This window comes from Trachemys scripta, chromosome 2 (assembly GCF_013100865.1).
Source record: "Trachemys scripta elegans isolate TJP31775 chromosome 2, CAS_Tse_1.0, whole genome shotgun sequence".
In the NCBI taxonomy this organism is placed as follows: Eukaryota; Metazoa; Chordata; order Testudines; family Emydidae; genus Trachemys; species Trachemys scripta.
The window spans coordinates 28,912,731-28,936,706 of NC_048299.1; the positions used below are offsets into that span (position 1 = coordinate 28,912,731).

Here is a 23,976-nt window from a genome sequence, read left to right on the forward strand (position 1 = left end):
ATGATGCTTTTTTTACACTGGAAATTACTGAAATTAAAAAGTCACTCTCCTGACATTTTAGGGTGAAACAGAAGAAGGTGGATTGTAGAAAAAGACACTTGCTTAAGCACCAGTGGCTCCTTATGGACCTCACTACTATGAACTTAGCTCCTTCAACCCCCACTGAATTTAATCGGAAATAAAGGTGCATAATACAATGAAGGATCAGAGTTATGATTAGCCAAACGGACAAAAGAAAAATAAAGGCAAATGTGTTAAAGGCAAAAGGATTTGTTATAGATCTTTGACATTTTCCCCAGTAGAAGAGCCCACTTCCCTCATTAAGATTTCCTATGTTTGCATGATTAGGCTCCAATCCTGCAGTCACTCTGTATGGATGGACCCGTGTCAGTGTAGAGTTGCATTGATTTCATTCTCTTGCAGGGGTAAGCCCATGCAGTTCTAATTGCAGGCTTGGGGCTTTCAGGAGCTGAAAGTTTCTTAAAGAATGTCACAGAGGGTCCTGTGGCACCTTAGAGACTAACAGAAGTATTGGGAGCATAAGCTTTCGTGGGTAAGAACCTCACTTCTTCAGATGCAAGAAGTGAGGTTGTTACCCACGAAAGCTTATGCTCCCAATACTTCTGTTAGTTTCTAAGGTGCCACAGGACCCTCTGTTGCTTTTTACAGATTCAGACTAACACAGCTACCCCTCTGATACTTAAAGAATGTCTACTCCCTAAGCAGAGTGTTCAGTAAACTATACATTATTTTATACTTGTCTAATGCTAATCTTAAAATTTCTTATTACTAATTTGTTATGCAGTGGCCAAACTAAATTAGCATCACTTGTTTTTTGGAACTCAAGTTGTCACTGAACTATCACTAATGCTGTAACGGGACTATTAAACAGAGTGCAAGGACGGATATACATTTGGTTATATTGCTTGGACTATGAGAGACTGAAAGCCCTTTCTAAATTTTTCATAGAATACATGCCTCAAATTAGATGTTAAAAGAATTAAACACAAGAAAATAGAAAAATAAAGGCTCATTGTTTGCTCATTACCCTCCTTCACCATTTCTTGTTGGTTCTGTCCTCTTACTCTATTTCCAATGTTCTCTTGTTTGTCTTGTCCCCTTCCCTTCTAGCTCTGTCTGGGTTGTCCCACACTGTCTTGTGAGGTAAGTAATTAGAAAGTGCTTTAAAAACCCCCAACCAATTGAACTGTGGATGTTTTTAACTGCCTTTAACTGGGTTAAAACCCAAAAACTAAATTGGGAACTTAAAATGTATCATTTAGAGAGAGATTAGAAAACAACAATCCTAGCTAATGGTGTCATGGATGTTAGTAAAGCACACTTAAAATCTGCAAGCAGGCTAGCTGCTCCATTATGAAAGCCTGAGTTTGACTGTGGAGGCATTATGCTCTGCATGTGGAAGGGAGAGAGTTCCTTGTACAGGGATCTGTTCGGCCAATACAGAAGAGGTGTTTATAGCACTTGAATTAGAGTATCATCAAGCCATCCTTGCAAGGATTGCTGGCCTGTCACAAGTTCATTGGTTTGGGGGGAGAATGATTAAGGGGACTAATGAGTAATTCTGGGATCTCTGAAAGGGTCCTCAGAGGACCTACTGGGACCAGAGAAAGGGAGGCAAAATAAGCAAACCAGCCCTTCTCCTTCTGAAGACTTAATTATAAGAGAAGTCACACTGTTCCATGAAGAATTTAAGCTTGTACGTAAGCAAGCGATTGACTCGAGCTAAAAAAAACCACTGATCTTCTTTGCTAAGTAACAGAAACAATAGGCTTAATAGGTAGCTTGCAGATAGTAAGAGGGTCATGAGAATAGGAGGGCAGAAGTTGTCACATGGGTTGCCAGCCCTCCCAGTTTTGCCGGGAATCTCCTGGAATCGGACTCGATCTCCCGGAGGCTCTGAAGCCAAACCAGGAGATTTTAGGTGCTAAAAGTCTGGTGGTGCAGTGGGGCAAAGGCAGGCTCCCTGGCTCCACACCGCTCCCGGAAGCAGCCCGCACATCCCTGGGGAGCCTAGGGGGTCTCTGTGTGCTGCCCCTGCCCTGAGCACCAACTCTGCAATTCCCATTGGCCGGGAACTGTGGCCAATGGGAGCTGTGGGGGCGGTGCCTGTGGGCAGGGGCAGTGGGTGGAGACCTCCTGGCCCCTCTCGCTAGGAGCCATTGCAAGAGGGATGTGCCAGTCGCTTTTGGGAGCCGCCAGAGGTAAGTACCGCCCAGCCGGAGCCCTCACCCCCTCTCACACCCCAACCCTCTGCCCCAGCCCAGAGCCTGCACCCCAACTCCCTCCCAAGAGCCTGCACCCCTACCCCCTGCCTCCTCCTGGTGAAAAAGAGGGAGGGTGGGGGAGAGCAAGCAATGGAGGGAGGTGGGATGGAGTGAGCGGGGGGCATGACCTTGGAGAAGGGGTGGGCTAGGGGGGCAAAGGTGATGGGTTTGTGGGATTACAGTTGGCAACCCTAGAGACCATTGTTTCCACTGTTTTACTTTCATAAAGAGTGTCTCAGCTATGATCTTAGAGTTGTTTTCTTATCAAACTGTTGTTGTTTGTCGAAAGACTTAGATAATTAATGCAATATGTGGTATTAATTTTGAAACCAGTTTTCCCTCAGGCATTTTAGGCAATTGACTGGTGACAGTTTTGTTTTTGTTTTTCTTATAGCTCTACAGATACAAACAGAAAAAACAAGTCATGATGTGCCTTACCTTTCGCCTGGAAAGGTGAATATCTCTTTCAGATAGAGATGGCTGACAAAGCTGGAAAGATCCTCCCAGGACCACTGTACATTGAAGTGGAGTATGATTATGAGTATGAGGCAAAGGATAAAAAGATTGTGATAAAACAAGGGGAGAGATACATCTTAGTGAAAAAGACTAATGATGATTGGTGGCAAGTCAAAAGGGATGAAAATTCCAAGCCCTTCTATGTGCCAGCACAGTATGTGAAAGAAGTAACACGAAAAGCACTAATGCCACCTGTTAAACAATCAGGTGGTCTGCCAAATAGCTCTTTGAAACTGATGCATAGTTTACAGAGGTCGACAGAAAATGTGAACAAATCGCCAGAGCTTTCTAGTTTTGGAAAATCCTCTCCAGTGTCTGGCCTAGTTCGTGATGCCAATCAGAATCTGGGACCAAATAGTAGCCCAGGTCAAAATCTTGGCCTGAGCCTGGACCTTGCCCAAAATAATGGAAAACTTAACAGTGAGTTGCAGTCCCCCAAGGTTTCCAGCCAGTACAAGTCTCTCTCTCTGGGCCATTTCACTTGTCCAGAGTTAATGGAAATCGAGAAGACCAGCTTCTCACATGAACAGTCCTGTGATTCAGCAGGGGAAAGCTCAGAAAAAGTCCATCAGGATTCAGAGTCTGGAGATGAACTCAGTAGCAGCTCCACAGAACAAGTGCAGGTAAGCTTGAAAAATGGGTTTTTTTCTTTCTCAATTATACATCTTTGATGTAGTTTACTACTGTTTTTAATTTGCTTCCTAAATAGAAAGAATTGGAAGATTTGAGGTGAAATCTTCATTTCATATTTTTCATCTCATCTAGCATGGCATTGATTTGTCAAGTTAGAAAAATTGGCATGTATGGGGAAGCGAAAAATTCTCTAAGTTTTATTTGTAACAAAAAGTACTTTGCTTTGTGCTCTTATTCTCATTACAGTGTCCATGGAAATGAATGGCATAGAAGAACTTCAATTAGAACTGTTTTTTTTTTTTTTTCAGTGTTCAACATGTAATTGGAGATGTGAATTTAAGTAGTTCTTAGTGACTCTTCCCTAGAGGAAGCAAGCCCAGTGCTGTTAATTTCAACTTCTGGGTTCACTGAACTTTAGTCCAGATGCATGTGATGGTCACTAGCCACTGTCATTGATTTCTTATGTATATTGTATGTAGGTAATATTGTATGTAGGAAGTATGGAAAGGTGAATGTAATTAATGGCTTAGTGGCTATGAAATGATACTTTTAAAGTTAATGTTGACACTTAGTGTGAAAATATCTCAAGAACATTCCTATCTAGCCTTGAAATTAACTAATGGAAACTGACATATTTGAGTTTTAATTCAGAGATATGCTGAGGTTTGAAAGAAGTAGTGGTGGTAAGGGTGGCTTCTTACCAAAGCCAGTTAGTGACAGCTTTAAAAAAAAAATTGACTCTTTAGGCTAAAAGGCAAGATACCAGGGTTGCTCTACCTTTGGTTATCTTAGTAAAGTCTCTTTTGGCTTACTAGGGAATGGGCTGGGGAGTTCACCAGTTTTTTTTCTGTAAGGCAGGGCTCTCAAACTCAATTTACCTTAGGGCCAGGGCCAGTCCTCAGAGCTTCTCAGCAGACCAATGATGTCATTGAAGATGGTGTTCAGAAGAGAAAACTTTTATATTGTATTTTTTATTTTGAATTTCTTATAAAGTTGTATGACAGTTTTATTATTTCTACAATTCTTCGCCTGCCAGAGAGCTTTTAGTGTTTGCCAGACACCTGGCAACACCTCAGTTCGGTTTGTTGATGTTTGGCCTCAGTGATTGAGCAGTTGAAACCTTCAGGATTGCAGCAAGGTGTGCATCAGAAAATTGTGTTCAGTATTTTAACTTGTTTATATTCATTGTGGGGGGGGGGAAAAAGTGACACTGCCTCTATGGCTGACTCTACCCGGCAATTAATTATGCTGCCTCCATGGCTGACTCTGCCTGGTGACTAGTGATCGTATCTCTTTCCCTTTCCCCCAGCCAATGGGAGCTGCAGGGGGCCTGCAGGCAGCATGGCTACATGCGTGTCTCCTCCACCGGCTGCAGTTGGGAGGTTCTCGGGCTGCAGATGGCCCGCGGGTTGGGACTTTGAGACCCCTGCCGTAAAGACTGCTAGAGAGCCATTGACTGGTAATGGCTATTTGACACTATAGTTGTAGACCATTTGAACCATTAACATAGAAATGGTAAGGCTCTGTGTGCTTTTTCCAGTTTGAGAGGTCACTTTAAACGGTGATATACATTATCTCTGTAATAAATTCTACATTTTCCCACTCTTGCTTTGATACTGTAGCTTGAGTATGTACTGACAAACATTGATAGTTGCTGATAAATTGATTTACTATTTAACACCCAAAAATATTTTAGTTTAAGGATGGTATTCAGATAAGGGTAGACTGTAATTTTAGAAATGAAATCTTAATTATATGGCTGTTAGCTGGAATCAGTTGGCTGAAAAGCCACAGTTAAGGCAATTTTCTTCCACAGCATAACTTGCAAAGCTTTGTTACACTGCTCAGTTAACAAGAACCAGTACAGTTGGTCACCTGGACTGAACACACATACATTTAGATTAGTGGTACATTAATCTAGTATCCTGACTGACAGTGGCCAGTACTAGATGCTTCAGAGCAGGCCTGCACAACTCGTAAAGCGGCGAGGGCCATATTACTCCAAAGAAAACAGCTAAGGGCCGAAACCCCCCGGCCCCACGGAAACACCCTGCCCCTCCCCCCCCAGCACCGCCTGGCCCCGCGGAAACAAACCCTCCTTCCCCAGCACCACCCCGCCGAAACAGTTAAGGTTTGGGGGCTAGGGGGTGTGATACTTTATTAAGAATTTTTCAATTAAATCAAACACTTTTTTAAATTATTTTAATTTTTTTATTAATCATGGAAAAGTGAAAAATCTGTTCTGTTGAAAGAAAAAATTATGAAAAGTACAAATGACCTTGCAAATTTAATGAGAAATATTACATCTCTTTTCGGCAACAAGCTTGTCGCATTTGGGGGTCATATTTGAAGTGGATATTTTCATAATGTCTTCTAAATGGTCGTCAGTCAGAGAAGAAAGTTGCTTGTTTTTATTCATGTTCATGATGGAAAATGTTTGTTCACATATGTGCGTCCAAAAATGCTGAACCTTTTCAGTGCAACTTCATTGTCCAGACTTTTGTAGAAGTCCCGCAAGCTGCTTTCTCTGTGCTTATTTCGGTAAACTGCCGAACAGTGAAGTTCAATAACCTCCAACTGCAAATCTAGTGGCACTCCCTCTGGATCCACAGAAAAGGGATCTTCAATCAGCTTCAACTGGATGTCTTCTTCTGTCAAATTCTTCAATCAAAAGAATGATGTGCTTTGTGTATTTTTCTCCTAACTTGGCGTGTTTGTGCTGAGGGATACGCTGTGCACAAGTGGGAAAGTGACACATTTCACCTTTTGACAGCTGACTTATGAAAAGTTTCAGTTTCATTTTGAAAGCTTTCACTGCTGCACACATTTGAAATATAAGTTGATTTTTTTCCCTGAAGTTGAATGTTGAGATCATTCAGGTGTGCTGTAATATCACAAAAGAAAAAGAGATCTTGATTCCAGGACTCATTTTCAAGCTCTGGGAATTTTATTGGCCTATTTTCTAGGAATTTTGCTACCTCCTCTTTCAAAGCAACGAAACGCTGGAGCACTCTTCCTCGACTCAACCACCTCCCTTCTGTATGGTAGATTAAGTCATTGCACTTGGTGTCTACCCCTTCAAGAAAGGCTTGAAATGTCCTATGTTTTAGTCCTCTAGAACGGATGTAGTTTACAATGGAAACTACCACTGACATTACATGCTCAAATTTTAAGACTTTGCTACACAAAACCTGCTGATGTATAATGCAGTGATGTTTGGTTATTTCTCTCCCGATAAATTCTTCAAGAAGAGTAACTGCTCCAACTTTTGGCACATAGCTGGAACACCATCAGTACAAATGGCCACCAAGTTTGTGAAATCTAATCCCGACTTATCATTCATGCACTTCATCACTTCACTGGAGATTTCTTTTCCGGTTGTGCGACCTGTCATGGAGCACATGCCAGCAAGCTCTTCAGTAATTTCAAAGTTTTTTTCGATACCTCTAATAAAAATAAGAAGTTGGGCGGTGTCTTTTAAATCGGTGCTTTCATCCATAGCTAGGGAGTAAAAGCAGAATTCACTGACTCTCTGCTTTAACTGATCACTTAGATTGGTAGAAATGTCAGCTATTACTGCACACAGCAGTCAATCAATGCAGTTGTAGATAAATCTCTGCATTATGCATTTTTGTATAACTTTTATATGACTTTGTATTGAACCTTGGTACTATGTTATAGCGGGCTCCTAAGATAGTATAATTAAGGTAAAAGAAAAATTTCTTCTGTGCAAATTTTTGAAGCAGAGTTCAAATTTGTGTGCCATGAGGCAAATGCACCCAAGTGAGTAAAATGCTTATACATTTAAAAAGCTTTAATTTGCAATTTGTGTCAATTTATATGGGTTTTCAGATAGAGACCTCATAAGTAAAAAAAGAAAAACAAAAGTTTGTGTTTTAAATTGAAAATTTTCCTAAAAAATATCAATAAATGATTATCAGCCAAGAATAAGATATGTAATTACAAATGCATTTTAATTTCCTTATTGGTCAAAATGTCAAAGACTGCTAAACTAACCTTACTGTTTTTCCCTGCGATCTTTTTTATTTGCCCATTCAATATAAACTCTGTCCAGATCTATCAGTCCTCAATCCAGCTGGTAACTCTTAATACACATCAGCATCTCACACAGAACCCCCCACTCGCTAGTTGCCCAATACACACAGATTTCTCCTCCCTCCCTCCCAGTGTCCTTCCCCACAGCCCCACCACCCCAACTAAATAATGCCCCACACAAACCCCCAGTGCCCTGACACACACAGATCTCCCCCACTGCCTAGCACCCCAAAACACACAAACTTCCCTCACAGCCCAGCACCCCCCGCACACCTCCCAGACATTCACTCCACCACACCCTTCCCTGGCCGCACTCGCCAGCCCTGCTGGGAGGTCTCTGGCTCCTAGGGTGAGAGCGGCAAGGGGAGTCTCCAGTGGTGAGCTGGAGCCAGTTCGCACCGGTTCGCGGGAACCGGTTGTTAAATTTAGAAGCCCTTTTAGAACCAGTTGTCCTGCGCGGGACAACCGGTTCTAAAACGGCTTCTAAATTTAAAAACCAGTAAGTTGAAGTGACCAGGAGCGTAACTGGGAGAGAGCAGAGGGAGCGGCTGCTCCCCCTGAGCACATTATCCAAAAGTGGTGCCTTAAGAGCCGACCCCATGGGTGCTCCAGCTCTCTGCCCCACTCCCCGGCCCCAGCTCACCTCTGCTCCGCCTCCCTGGGCCGGAGCGCGAAGCCGCCGCTTGCTTCTCAGCCCTCCCAGGCTTCCAGCGCGAACAGCTGATTCGCGGGAAGTGGGGGGGCTGCAAGCTCAGCCTGATCTGGTGCTCCAGGCACTGCACGGTGGCGGCGTGGCCCAGCTCCAGCTGAGCGGCGCGGCTGTAGCGCCGTCAGCCACCTCCAGGCAGCGCGGTAAGTGAGCAGGGAGGGGGTGTTGGATAGAGGGCAGGGGAGTTCAGGGGGTTGGTGGGGGGTGGATAGGGGTCGGGGCGGTCAGAGGGCAGGGAACAGGGGGATTGAATGGGGGCAAGGGTCCCCGGGGGCAGTCAGGAAGGAGCTGGATGGGCAGTGGGAGGCAGTCAGGGGCAGGGGTTCCAAGGGTGGTCAGGGGACAGGGAGAAGGGGTGGTTGGATGGGGCAGGGGTCCCGGGGGCCATCAGGAATGAGAGGAGGGGTTGGATGGGGCAGCGGGGAGCAGTCAGGGGACAGGGAAGGGGGTGGATGGGGCCTCAAAGAACGCGGGGGTTGGATGGGGCAGGAGTCCCAGGGGGGTGGGCCAAAAAGCGCTCAGGAGGGGGGCGGTACAATCCTTTTTTGTATCCTACTCATCGCCCCATCTCAAAAAAGATACATTAGAATTGGAAAAGACAGAGAAGGGCAACAAAAAGGATTAGGGGTATGGAACAGCTTCTGTATCAGGAGAGATTAAAAAACCTGGGACTTTTCAGTTTGGAAAAGAGATGACTAAAAGGGGATATGATAGAGGTCTATATAATCTTGACTGGTGTGGAGAAAGTGAATAAGGAACTAGGATATACTCCTTCACATAACACATGAATTAGGGGTCACCAAATGAAATTAATAGGCAGCAGGTTTAAAACAAACAAAATTAAGTAGTTCTTCACACAACACAGTTATCCTTTGGAACTCATTGCCAGGGGATGTTGTGAAAGACAAAACTAAAGAAGGGTTCAAAAAAGAACTAGATAAGTTCATGGAGGATAGGTCAATCCATGGCTATTAGCCAGGCTGGTCAGGGATGCAACTCCATGCTCTGAGTGTCCCTAGCTTCAGCTTGCTGGAAGTGGACGACACAAGACGGATCACTTGATGACTGCCTGCTCTGTTCAATCCCTCTGAAGCACCTGGCATTGGCCACTGTCGGAAGACAGGATTCTGGGCCAGATGGACCATTGGTCTGACCCTGGATGGCTGTTCTTATGTACTAAACTGTTGGCCTCTAATTTGAGGCATTGTGTTCCATGGATTATGGTTGTCTTTGTTTGTTAAGGTGGTTGCCTTTTAATTTTCATTGTCCCTTTTTCTTGCATAATGAGAAGGGATAAATAGGATCACTGGATTTATTTTCTCCATATTGTTAATTTTATATATTGCTACCATGTCCTCATTTATTTAGCCTTTGAACTGTCACACTTTCAGGTTTTTTTAAGTGTGAACTTTTAAAGCAAAATGTTTTATGCGCTGCAATTGAGAGCACCACAGAGAACTAGTAAGGATGAAATATATATTTAACTGCTCTTTCAGCATTGGCAAAATGTTTAGTGGCACATCAACTGTTGATATGGTGACTTCCAAATTAATGACAAGGATGAGAGAACTCTTTAAAAGGGTACTCTAGTTCAAACACTTTTTTTGGTGCTTTCTATATTGCTTTATACAATCCCACTAAAATGGGAAGAAACATCGTATTAGAAGCAGCAAATCTAGTCAATTCCATTTGTAGTATAAGTAGATGCTCTTAGCATTGCATGGCTGATCATGCTGTCACACTTATTTATGTTTATAATTTAGTCTTCAGCTAATTTTGGCAATATTAGTAACAAACTAATGCTTTTTCAGTGAACTGAATATGCTAATCTTCATATATTTCTGAGGCGTTGGAGAGGAAGAAGGTCAATGTCATGGATACTTCTAGTATCCATCGTGTTTGGTGATGGGAAATCTTCATGGTGTTAAAAATGATGACTTTTATGATTTCAGCTATGGTTATTAATGTTGCTGTGGAGCTGTCGTTTACTGTCATTGCCTTAGGAAACAATTGCAAACCATATTGAACATTTGCTTGCTTGTTTTCTATTTTTTAAAGCAGTGGAGTAACTTAATCTCATCATATGGAATCACAATTTCATTAAATATAATTTAAATATTTGACATTTATTAGCCATCGGGATTAAAGCAGTGGTAGTGCTGATGTCATTGTTACTGTGTTGGCTTGGTTTAGCTATTACAAATGCCAGCCTTCTCCATTGGAACGTCCTTCATCCTTTCAATAATCAGCATTGTTTAGCAGAAGTCAGCTGTGCAGAAATTAATGGCTTAGAAAGCAGTTTTTATTGCTCTCAGACTGTAGTCAGAACATGAAGTTCCAAACCTGCATACACAAATGCTTATTTTAATTTCATAAGGCAAGCTGAATCCTTTCTTTTTCATTGTAGAGTCCAGTCTTATGCAGCCTGTATCATAATAAACTTTAACTTACAGTACTATCAGAAGTTCACATTTATCTCCTTAGCTTGATTCAACTTTTAGCCAAAAGTGAGAATGGTTTATTGAAATTGTTAAAATGTACAGTTAAAATGTTGTTTTAAAAGATGTATGGTTTAATTAGTGTTTGCAATGAGGGGTCTGGGATTTTAAGATTTTTCAGAAAAATTGAGAGCAATTTATCAGCAAATATAAACCAAAGTTTCCAGGTATGTTTATGAAACTGTTTTTCACAGGTCTGATAGATTGCACCCAGGATTTCTGTAAAGATTTTAGGAAGGGATGTGTATGAGCTTGGGTGAGATGGGTATAGGCTGCTTAACACTTTTCCCACAGCAGTGTGAGCTTTTAAGTGTCTCAGAATCTTAGAATACATTTTTATACAGTTTTTGGCATTGATTTATACTATAAAGTTTTATTGCAGGGGGAAGCTTAGAATCTGATGTGCTCATTACCATGGTGTCTACCTAGCCTCTCAATTCAGTTCTAAAGGGTGGATTCCCGCCTCTGATTGGCCCATTGTTAGCCTTCGTTGCCCACTTGATAAATTCTCAGACAAGCATCTTTGTGCTTTCTCAAACTCATGCTTGGAAAGAACTTCCTGTAAATGTTTGCAAAACTAACTCATTTTCTTCCTCCAAATCACTCCAAAGCTCTCCCTTGCTGTGATACCTACAAAAAATTTGACAATAGTTAGCTCCGACCTATCAGGCTGCCCAGTATTGTCTCACTGTTGATTTGTACTTCCCTGCTGATTAGTCTGTAGCCATTTGTTCTCTTGCCTTATACTTAAATTGTAAGTCCCTTGGGGGCAGGGACTATCATTTTGTTGTTTCTACAGCACGTAGCACAGTGAGCTACTGGTCCATGATTGGGGCTCTTTGGCACTATGGTAATATAAATAATAATAATAATAATTATGGGCAGGTATGGAACTGTGAAGGCACACTACATTGGAGGGATTATAGTCCTCCACCTCCTGTTTCTTTACCAGTAGCATAAGCGTGGAGTATGTGTGTGGGCTTTGGATTATTTTTCATATCCTGTTGTCAGGGGGGTATTCTTATTGTGGGAAGAATTTTGTAAAGAGATGGTTCTTAAACTATATTCTAGTGAATTGTGGGGTCATCTTGATTTCTTTTGGAGGGGAACGCTGTACCTGAGGACCAGTCACTAAGGATTGCCTCGTTCTGTCAGCTGCAAAGGCCCTGAAGAATGCAACTGTTGTGTGTTAGGCTTCATAGAGAGCGGGATATGGTCCAAGTCACAGTCAGTCCCATCCTGTTGAGAGCTTTGTAGGTTAAGACCAGGTCCTTGAAGTAAAGACATTGATAGGGAGCCAGTGTAACACAGGGATCCAGAAAGGTGGGGAGTTGTCATTGTCAGTGATGGGAAAAGATTATTTTAGTGGTTGAAATTCATATGGACTAGAGGTTGATGAGGAGGTGACAATGTGAATGTTGGGGAATTTGCTGCTGAAGGCCTGCACAAGTATTCTGGTGATGTGGCCAGGAAGAAAACATTATATATTAGAATTATGGACAAAGAAGCAGTTGTAGTTGGATGTAGCCTGGATGGGTAGGTAAGGGGAATGGGAGGAGTCAAATGAGCACTGAGTTATGGGCTTGAATTATAGGAAGGATGACGATGCTGTTTTACAGTGATCAGGGAGGGCTTGTGAGGAAACTAGTTCAGAAGTAGCCACTTTAAATTGAGAGAAAGATATGTGGGAGGAGATGCCAAAGATAAGCAGCAGTGTGGTTGGGTGGAAGAAGACAGGTCTGGAGTGGATGGGTAGATCTAGGAGTCACTGACATAAAGATGATGGTGCTTGAAGCTGGGAGGGCAAATGAGGTTACCCAGGAAAAAAAGGGGGGAAGAGGGTGCCAAAGAGGGTGTGTGGGGGGGGGAAGAGGGTGCCAAAGATAGAACCCTGTGGGACCCCAGGGAAGGAGGAAGGGGTTGGCAAAATCTTCCTCCAAGAGACTGGAATGAAGGGATGTCTAAAGAAGGCAGGGGAGCAAGGAGAGGAGAATTTTGTCGCCAAAGGTTAACAAGATCAAGAGAGAATGTGAGTATGATAAAATGTGTCATAGCTAGTTGGTATTGAAGAAGTAATTGGAAATCTTGGTGTAACCAATTTGGGTACAGTAGAGAAGATGGAAACCAGAACAGGGCGGGATTCAGAATGAAGTTGGAGCAGAGGCACTTGAGGCAATGGTTGAGGGTGGAATGGTCAATGAGTTTAGAGGTAAAGGGCAGAATGGAGATGGGGTCGTAGTTGAATTACCTGGAGATTATTGAAGACTATTGTCCACTTTGTATATCTTGCTTATTGGCCAGGAACACTCTAGAAGTGGTTCTCAGCCAGGGGTCTGGGGTCCCCTTGTGGGGCCATGAGCAGGTTTCAGAGGGTCTGCCAATCATGGCTGGCATTAGACTCGCTAGGGCCCATGGCAGAAAGCCAAAGCCCCGCTGCACAGGACTGCAGCCTGGGGCCGTGAGCTCTACCACCTGGGGCTGAAGCTGGAGCCTGAGCAACATAGCTCTATGGCGCCCCCTGTGGCAGTTGCCCTCTTTGCTACCCCTTAACGCTGGCCCTGGCTTTTATATGCAGAAAAACAATTGTGGCACAGGCGGGCAGTGAAGTTTTTATAGCATTTTGGGGGCCCTCAGAAAGAAAAAGTTTGAGAATCTCTGTTCTACAGTAATACATCTTCAACAAAAACAAATTTAAATATTCAGTTCTGTTCTACTTGGCTCTTTGTCATGGCCATCTGCACTAAAAGAATTAAACATGAAGGAAAATGTAGTCATTTTGTTGTTAATTGAATATCCTATCTTGGCTTTTCAGTAGCTTCCTTCTCTGTGTGTGATTAAGAGAACTGAATAAACTGCTAGAGCCATAAGTAGCAAGTGTTATTTTCCCCTGGCTTATCTGCGTCTGTAGTTGTCTGGAAGATGTAGTGCACAAATCATTTTGGAGTTTATATCAACTGTAAGTGTAAAGCCGCTGGAATATCCCCAATAATGGCAGCAGTAGCATACCTTTCTGATTTCTAGAGTTAGTCTTTATTGTCATTTATCTTGTAAGAGCACCTATACTACTGTTCTAAAGGTGGTTTATAAAAATGAATTGCACCAATCAGTGGTCATATTTTAATTAAAATATTGAGCATATGACTTAATCCTGTAAAGTAACTTCTGTAATGAAATCATGAGCAAGTTTGGGTACCATCTGCTCTACAGTTATATTGTTCACAAATTGATTAATAGCTTCCGCATAGAGCATGATCCAACTTTAAAGTTATGTTCTACTGCAACACGCCTCTAATTGGCACATTCAGTTTACTTGGAATTTGTATTCCTGTTTTCTACTTATGTTCTGTACCCATTTGTGATTTGAATAAGCATGTGCTTAACACTTTTAGATTATAGTACTTTAATGTTGTTTAACAATTCCCTTGGAGAGATTTTTAAACCTGTATAAAGTTGCTGAATCTGGGTAATCTTCCTATGGTATGCCTGGTGCCTCCATGGTAGGCATGGTGGTGGTGAGGAACTTCCTCGCTTTTCGCATTCCCTCCTCTTTTGTTGCGGAGTGACCCTGACTCCTTAAACCTTTTGTTGTGCTGATTAAATGTTATCTTTTCCTGTTCATAGAAAAGTTACTTTTAGAAGTAGGCTGTTTTAATCATTACAAATATAGACTGTGACCTATTTGCAAAGAGTGCTCTGTCTTTTATCCTCTTTAGTATAATTGACTATTGCATAAACTATGAAGCACTAAAGGGGATAATCACTAAGATGTCTGTCTTGCTTTGATTAATTCTGAGTAGTAAAGATCCCACAAATGGAGCTGACTTTTGCCTCTACAGTTTCTGTAGAAAATGCTGTAATTTTGTTTTCGATTGCATTAAAACATAGCAAGTTAACTATATATTTAGAAAATGTGTATGTATACTGGTAAGTTTCTTTAGGGAAAATCACAGAATCCTGTTTACAGTTTCCTCTTAATTAGACTAACTTAATTAGGCGTCTAAATACAGGGGAGTTGTCAAGTTCTCTAGGTCCCAGATTTAACTGTGCTGCTTATTCTGCTTGTCTTTATTTTTAATTCACAGGGTCCAACAATTGGTAATTTGAGGAGGGATATTGAAAGAATTCTGTTTACAAGACCTATACTTAATCAAACTGGGCATGTACACCAAATTCTAGGGCTGCATATATAGCTTGATTAGTGTAGATCCCAGACATAAAGTGCTACATGTAATATTTAAAACCCATTTAAAATAAGATCTGTGCCAGAATAATTAAAATTCTCTCCCCCCTTTCCCCAACCCTGGAAATTATGCTTTCTGTAGCAGGACGACATTTTGTCTGGTATAGTTATGATTTTTAAAGGCAAATTTAAATTTAGGACCAAAAACTATTTGTAATTTGAGGTATTTTGCAAAACACTAAAATTAATAGACTTGTATTTTCTTCAGTTATTGCATCTAGCATTTCATATTCACCCTGAAGTGTTTTCTAAGTGATATTAGTGCTATAGTGCTCTCAGTCCAGCACCTCTCCTATTGGTGTGAGCTTTTCTACACTAAATTGTCCTTCAACTGGCAGGATTGGGGTCACCTCCAAGATAAGAGAGAAGTTCAATTTCCTCAGCTTCTCTAACAATGGTTCTAATCATGTTCAAAATAGTTGATGTCAACATCTCTCTTTGACAAACTAATGAAACCAATAGCTCTCTTTGTATCAGCCAGCAGATGGTACTCCCTTTCAGTCACAAATGATATTCCTGTATTCATATGAATGATATAAACCAAAGAGGTTCCATGTTTCATTATTATTCCCTGACCCATCCATTCCCTTCATAGTGATGCTTTAGTGTAATGAATTTACTTTTTACTTTTTCTTTAGGAAAACAGTCTCTGGCTTTTTCTACAACAGCAAGTATTTTTGAGAGTTTAGGTGGCTTGATCTTTACTAGAGATCAATGGAAAAATCAAACTGGGATAGAGAGTGAAGGCTTTAATTAGCTTTTATTTAAATAGTGGAAAGGTAGTAATTTCAAGTGGTTGCATGTCTCTCAACTGACTAGATAGTTCAGTGAAATGAAAATCTACTTTTAGTCTAGGCCATCTTATTTTACACTTTTGTAATTTCTGAATTAGAGTGCAGAGTTGAAAAGTCAAGAGAAGATTGATTTTTGTATTTGACAGTTGTTAGTACTTTGTTTCATATTCACTTTTTGTGCATGCATGACTCATGGAAATATAGAACTCTAAGACATCAGTTTATACTGATAAATGTGAAATGATTTGATCTCACATTATTGAAATTTCTTCAGTTTGAGTAGCATTACTTGATGCCTTATCTTGGGCAGCAAAGCTGCAGTGCTTAATTTTGTATCTTGCCACATACTTTGTCTGGTAGCTGAAGTCTAGAAAAAGGTTTCTCAAACTTTCAACGTCGATCATATTTTAGTGTACGCAGTCTCATCTGCCTTCTGTTTGAGAGAGTGCAAAGTATCTCTTGCACCATTCATAATAACTTGTCATCCTTGTGGCAACTAGTGCCAATGCTTAATTAGAAAGTGATATTAGTAAATTTAATGAATATACTGTCTCTTAATGAAATCTAGCAGCTGGAAATAAGTTGGGATCAGCCTGTTTTTTGCCAACAGGTATTCCGTGGGCTGCAGTTTGGGAACCTCTGATCTTGAACATGTGCAAACATGCTTCAAAATTAACAAAATTCCTGTTTGAGGGCACACGTTAGCATCAGTTTATATTTTTATACATTTTGGGGGAAATATTTGTTTATATGTAGTATGGCTTTGCCTAACCAACATCTGTACATTGTTTAATGCTGGAATATAGAGCTATCATGTAGCTATGTCATCTGTTTCCCAATAATAATGAATCATTTTGATATTGTCACTTAACCTCTGTGAACTGGACAATGCAATTCTTCTGGTATAGTGGAAATGTCTATCATGAAAGTAAAGCTCTTCAGTGCAGAAGACAGAGCTTTCTTGAGGGCCAGTCCAAGTCTGTGGAACAAATTCCACAGGATTATAGAACCACCATCAAACTTAGTCAATTCTTTGACCTTACCTTGATTAATACAAAAACGTTGCACATAAACAATTAAAATACAAATCTACAGATTTTTTTCCTTTTTGAGAAACAAGGAGAAAAATAAAAACATGTGGCAGATGTTAGTTATATAACTTACTTTGTTACTTCTAGATGGTGTTCGGATACCATGGTGATGAGGTAAAAATCGATTTCTTAAATTTATCATGGTGTTATAGGGTGTGGAGTCTTCAACTAGTTCAGGATGCCATTTTGCTAGTCACTGTACAAACTGAGTCTCTCTGCTCCAAAGAGCTTACAATCTGAAAGATGACATAACAGGAGGATGAAATAAGTATGGCTATGGTAACAAAAATAATAGGTTGCTTTATTCCAGACTAGCTGTGGGCAGAACTTTTCGATAATCAGTAACAGTAATTGCTACTTGCCACCTGCCCTGCTATTACTGGATGGCTGTATGCTTACTAAATATGTGGTTAGAAAAGAGTGTCTATTTTCAGAACTTATCTGTACAATTTTCGTTTGTTAGTGTCGGTATTGTGCTAGGAAAAGTCCCTGTAATTCCAGGATCTTGGTACCCCTTCCAGATGGATGTCCATTTGAAAGATCCCCTTACTTCCCAACTTTCATTTAATTTTAGTAGTTAACCAACCACTGGCTTTATTTCTTTCATGTGACTTCTTCCACTGGTGTAAAACATGTAATTGTTTTTTCCGACTCAGTAAATCCACTTGATCACAGTCAAACTTGACAATTGAATGTTACCTGCCTTGCTCTTTAGTTTTTTTTTTTTTTAACTTCAAACTATGCTGATCAATTCTATCAAGTGTTGATGAGTAAAGAGAGAACTATATTTGACTGTTTTTCTTTCAGAGTAGTTTAGTGTGGTGGCTTTACCCTGCAGATAGTCCAGCTAACTGAAGAAATTTCCCTGTGTTATATATAGTTTATTAGTTTAGGTATTGAAAACATGTACTCTTTACCACTATTTAGACCAGGGGTGGGCAAACTATGGCCCGTGGGCCGGATTCGGCCCCTCGGGGCTTTGGATCTGGCCCGTGGGATTTGCACCACTGTGGTGCCGCAGGCCCTGCGCTGCTCCCAGAAGCGGTCGGCACCAGGTCCCTAGGGGAGCGGGGGTAGAGGACTCCGCTGCCCTTGCCTGTGGGTACCTCCCCCGAAGCTCCCATTGGCCGGGAACGGGGAACTATGGCCAATGGGAGCTTCGGGGGAGGTACCCACAGGCCAGGGCAAAGCGCAGAGCCCTCTGCTCCTCATCCCCTGGGGGACGCAGGGACGCAGTGCCCTCCACTTCTCGGAGTGGCGCTGGGCCAGGGCAGGCAGGCAGGGAGCCTGCCCTGACCTCGGTGCGTGCTGCCAGAGCCGCTCCAGGTAAGCGGTGCCGGGCCGGAGCCCGCACTCCGAACCTCTCCTGCACCCCAGCTCCCTGCCCTGAGCCCCCTGCCTGCACCCCAACCCCCTGCAGCACCCCTGCCCTGAGCCCCCTCCTGTACTGTGCACACCTCCTGTACCCCAACTCACTTCCCTGAGCCCCCTCATACACCCTGCACGCCTCCTCTGCCCCAATCCCTTGCCCTGAGCCCCTTCCTGCACACCACACCCTGCACTCCTCCTGCAACCAACTCCCTGCCCCAGCCCTACATTCATGGCCCTGCATGCAATTTCCCCACCCAGGTGTGGCCCTCAGGCCAAAAAGTTTGCCCAGCCCTGATTTAGACTGAGGTAAAGAGTGTAATACAAAGCATTGCAGATCTTTTATGATAGAAGAATATGCTTTAAATTGTTTAATGCAGTGAGTGAAGTGAAACTTTCAGTATAAATATTGATATAAATACTATTCAATAAAGCATAAGTAGTTTTACATTTCAAAGTCTGGACAGTGGACTTTTTGAACTTTGGCATTCTGTGTCTATAATAATTAGTGTCATAGTGATGCCTATAGAACACTGCCAGCTGATAATGTCTAAGGAAATGGTGAGCTGAGACTGCAGCTACTGATCTGTTTGCTTGTTTCCATAAAAAAAAAAAAAAAAAAAAAAAAAGCCTCTGCATAAAAATTGTCCATACAGCTTGTGGCCCGGTGTGCCTGGTGTAGCCCTCACTGGAAATGCCAAGGTCAGGGCAGGCTGCAAAAAGGAGAGCGGATACTCCCAATACTGGTGGATAACACTGAAGTTAACTCCCCAACCAGTCTCAAACTGCTTCTGATCCCCACACTGGTTATCAAGAAGCCAAGAAAAGAAAGAATCACATAGCCCCCTTATTGCATTCCAGTTCTCTGGCTCACAATCAGCACCTAGGTCCAACACAGTGAGAAGTTATTTTAAAACTCTGCTGACTATACAAAATGTTCTTCTGACCCCAAAGGGCCAGCCACATTGCCAGGTCAATATTAGGTTGGATCTTACCCAAAATACCATGTTGCCAGGCAATCCTTTAGTGTCTAAAACTAAAGGTTTCTAATAAAGAAAAAAGAACAAGAAGAGCGTTATTAAATGATAAAGCACTTACATACATAAAAAGACTTTAAAGGCATATATCAGGTTCTTAGCAGTATTGGTGAGTTTGCTGGCTTGCAAGTCCCTCTGGAACACATCCACAGTTTGGGTGGGTCATTCATTCAGAGCTTGGTTTTTGAAAAGATACTCCAGAGGTAAGAAGCAGGAATGAAGACAAAATGGAAAAGATGCAGCTGCCTTTTAATAGTCTTTTGCCATGCAGCTTGTACTTCCTTTATCCCAAATACAAACTTCACAGCACATGGCATGGAAGCCTCAGGGTATGTCTTCATTAGCAATGTTAAAATGCTGCCATAGTGCTGTGTAGTCGCGGGACCAGTGCTGGGAGAGAGCTAACCACCACCACAAGAGGAGTAGCTACCAGCGCTGGGAGGGCGGCTCCCAGTGCTGGTGCACTGTCTACACTGCCACTTTACAGCGCTGAAACTTGCAGTGCTTGGGGTGTGTTTTTTCACACCTTTGAGCAAGAAAATTTCAGTGCTGTAAAGTGGCAGTGTAGACAAGGCCTCAGAGTTCTCTATACAGGCAGGCATACCACATGCTGCCTTGCGGACTCATAAGGTGTCTTCACTGGTTCCTTTCAATGAGTTCATTATATAGTTGATAACCCTTGATGGGCTAAGCAGTGCTGATGCCAATCTGCCTGGGGGGGGTCACCCAGAAACATAGCAGAAGTTTGGAAATACAGATATACCCTACATACCTATAACTCATAATGCAAAGGTCATACAAACACATAAACAAGATTATCCTACTTGGCAAATTGTAACATTTTTGCAGATACCTCACATGGCATATCTGGTCAGATTCCTGGCAATTTTATAATATTGTCAACAATATCTTAGTGTTCCACATATTCCATACAGCATCACACATCCTGTCTGAAAAGACTTTCTTTCTGGCATCACTTCCTCACAACCCTCACCCCCTCCCCCCCCCAAGAAAAAACAAACCTCTTTTTGATTGACTCACCTGTTTTGTCATATCGTAAAACTAAGATTGTAAAGCTCTCTGGGGCAGGTCTGTAAGGTGCCTGGCACAATGGGGTCCTGACATAGATAGGGCCTCTAGGTGCTATCGTGACAAAAAGATAAAATTTGGGGATTTTTATATGTTCTGAAAGAGCTCTGTGAGTGATATGGAAATTAAAAATGTTAAAATATTTGATGGATGGTCACTAGCTCAGTAGAGACAAATGATTTAAAGTGAAACATAGGATTTGATTATTTGGGACTTCCTTTATTTTAAAGCCCTATATACATTCTGTTTAATTCTGAAATACATATAATCAGTAAAATGAAAAAGCTAAGCAAATACTCTTGTTCTAAAAGCATTGAATTAGCAAAAATTCTTTTTTAATTAAAAGAAAATGTTTCTAAAAGTGAAAAAAATTCTTGCTAAAGTAAGGAAAATAAAGAGGAAGCAAAAATACAGAAGTGTATGGTTGTATGTTATGCCAGTAAAACTGTCAAGTGCTTTCAAACCATCTGCAAGCAGAGAGAAATAAAGGAAGCCAAAGGACAAATACATACAGTGTTACACTGCTTTTATTATGGAGAAAAGCATAACCTTGTGGGAGGCCTCTAATTTAACTCCTCTATACTTTTTTATTGAAAGCTTCATACACAACTTTTTAATGTAATAAACAGTTAAGCTTCTCAGTTTTTCATTTTTGGCTGATGAGGTCACTGCTGATATTACAATTATGCACTTCTTGACTAGAGCATTTTATAAAATAAGTTCTTTTAAAAGAGTATTGTTTCGGTACTAATCATTTGGGACTAGTCTACTGTGTGGTGAGTGAATTTCTAGAAAATATTGGCCTTACTGTGTGCCAGTGTTATAGAAACACTTCTATACAAATATTAGTGCCTATTACATGTTCATTTTGAAATTATTGTAGCCTATTCCAAGATGTAGATATTTCAGTTAAATAGAAGATTGATTCCAGGTTTTTGTATTCTCAATAGTATTTATTCTTTGGATTATTGTATTACTGTTTGGTTAAGAACTTGGTGTTCTTACTTTGACTGCAAAGGCTTCAATATTAGATCTTTATATTATATGACTAAACAAACACACTGCCTGAGCATATTTTTATAACACTGTTAAATTGTATTTGAAAAAGTCTTTAGAGCTTGAAACTGAAATCTTTATTAGAATTTGTTTTCCTTTATTATGTGCACACTAAGTCTGTGGTTCTTAAACTGAGGGGTGCGGCCCCCTAGAAGGGTGCAGAGGAAAGTTGTTTTTTTGGGGGGGAGGGAGGGAGAGGGTGAGCTCAGCAAGGCCAAGGCCAGATCCCACAGGGGGCAGAAGGGGAGTGCCATGCTTCCAGCCCTGCTCAGCCCCCCAGACCAGCTCCATCTCTAGCCCCAGCTCCTCCCCCATCCCCAGTTCCACCTCCTCCTTCAGCCCAAGCTCCTGCTGTTAAGGAAGCCATGGCTGTGCAGTAATGAGGGTGGTGGGAGGAATGCGCCGTTGCATGTGACTGAAAAAATTTGAGCATCACTGCACTAAGTGCTGTACTTGCTGGCTTTTGTATTGGAGAAGAGCATTGAAAGACTTACTTTTGGTGGGGGAATAGGGAGTGAGGTGGGGAAGGAGAGATTATGCTTGCCTACAAAGTAATAACAGATATTTTACCCAAATAGCAGAGATTTACCCAAATACAGATGACTTTATCAGGGACTTGAAACTTTAGGAGTTCCAAATTTTGGTCATGCTGTGAATTGTAATCACTTCACTTATTCCTCCAGTTAATGTAACAGAGTACTATAATTGAAAGGGTTATTAGATTTAGTTAGTTCAATTAGAGTGCATATCCTGTGCTATAAAAGCTCTAAAGCCAAAATGTGCATTGGCTCAGGATCTTATTATCTTTTAAATGGCAGAAACTTCCTCCCACTTATGTTACTGTGAAATCTTTAATGATTTATTGTGGCTAACAGTTTAGCTAGTAAGAAAAGCAAACAAGTTTTGCTCACTTTTCTTTGCTTTTGCTCTTCCATTTTCCCACTTAAGTTTCTTATCAGTTCAAACTGCCTCCATAAGCTTTCAACTGTTCCCTTTCTTCATAGAGTTGCTGAATAGTCATTCTTGCATGTTGACCTTTTCACTGCAGCATTTCCAGTGAATGGATGGTAAAAGTGGAGTTCTTCCCTGGTTCAGATAAATCTGAATGTTTGCCCTATATACAAATTCCTTTGTCTTCAGATCTTTCTTAAAAAAAAAAAAATAAAAATTGATAAATGCAGGATTCCATTGTCAGCATGAATATTCCAGTACACAACTAGGATAATCGGAACATTTCTGTGGGAGTCCAATAAAAAACAGTATCTGCCTTCCTATGGCTCTGCTACCTGTTTGACTCCAATATGAGTTGGATATTGATGTTTTCCAGAGCAGTTGTAAACTGCCTGTAACCACTGCTTATTTTCTGTTGTGTATTCAGTGTTATGTAAGTAATTTACAGTTCAGTAACAAACTTTGTTAAAAAGGATTTAAGTTTGCACAGTGCCTTATATCCCTCCAAAATGTGGAATTCGTGGCAGCCAAAATCGTAAATCTCTGAGGTCAGGGAAAAATACTGAACCATACAACAGAAACATTGGGAAGCTGGGAATATATAATCTGAGTTAATTGCACAGTTAAAATAATGTTTCAGCCCCTTTGGTCATGGCTCCAAACAGTCACTTATTGTGGGGTACACCACTGTGTTCTGCCTATAGCCTTGATCAGGGGTCTCAAACTCAAATGATCACGAGGGCCACATGAGGACTAGTGCATTGGCCTGAGGGCTGCATCACTGACACACCTCCCCCCTTTGCTGTCCCTGTCCCCACCCCCACTCCACCCCTTCCATGAGGCCCCGCCCCTGCCCTGTCTCTTCTCCACCTCCTCCCCTGAGCGCGCAGCTCCCCGCTCCTCCCCCCTCCCTCCTGGAAAGTGCTAAGCACCACCAACAGCTGTTTGGCGGCTTGGTTGTGGGAAGCACCTGGAGGTAGGCAGAAAAAAAAATGAAGAGTAATATAGTAGTATAATATTAAAATATTGTATGCTATTAAAAGTCAATTTATTAACTTTTTTATTAACTTTAACTGTAATGTGAAAAGTCAGTGCTAATTTTGACATTCATTTCATTTTTGGCCACTTAGCTGGCAGTGTTTTGCATCAATCAGAGCATCAATATTTGGTTTCAACTCTGGATATCAAACCTATCTCAGTGTTGCTTTCAAATGTTCATCAGTGAGCCTTGACCTTAACACAGATTTGTTAATCTTCATGGAAGAGAAAAACTGTTCATATATATATATGTATATATTGTAAAGGCTGTATCCCCACTTTGAACTTTAGGGTACAAATGTAGGGGCCTGCATGAAAATTTCTAAGCTTAACTACCAGCTTAGCCCTGGTCCGCTGCCACCATTTCCCAATTGGATTCCCTCCCTGGGAAGCCTTGAGAAACCTTTCACCAATTCCCTGGTGAAAACAGATCCAACCCCCTTGGATCTTAAAACAAGGAGAAATTAACCATTCCCCCTCCTTCCTCCCACCAACTCCTGGTGAATCAAGATCCAACCCCCTTGGATCTTAAAACAAGGAGAAATTAACCATTCCCCCTCCTTCCTCCCACCAACTCCTGGTGAATCAAGATTCAACCCCCTTGGGTCTTAAAAC

The 23,976-nt window shown here is 41.6% G+C and overlaps 1 protein-coding gene across 15 annotated transcripts in view; it reads left to right on the plus strand.

Annotated features, from left to right (window-relative positions):
• ARHGAP12 (Rho GTPase activating protein 12) overlaps positions 1–23,976 on the plus strand; it is a 147,501-nt gene that overhangs the window by 6,712 nt on the left and 116,813 nt on the right. For 13 of the 15 annotated variants that reach the window (XM_034760118.1, XM_034760121.1, XM_034760123.1 and 10 more), the window contains exon 2: positions 2,680–3,424. In XM_034760118.1, coding sequence (XP_034616009.1) covers positions 2,762–3,424 — 663 coding nt within the window. In that variant the 5' untranslated portion in view covers positions 2,680–2,761. Of the gene's footprint in view, positions 1–61; positions 185–1,131; positions 1,165–2,679; positions 3,425–23,976 lie in introns of those variants that run through there. The other 2 variants (XM_034760120.1, XM_034760119.1) reach the window with 2 other exon arrangements.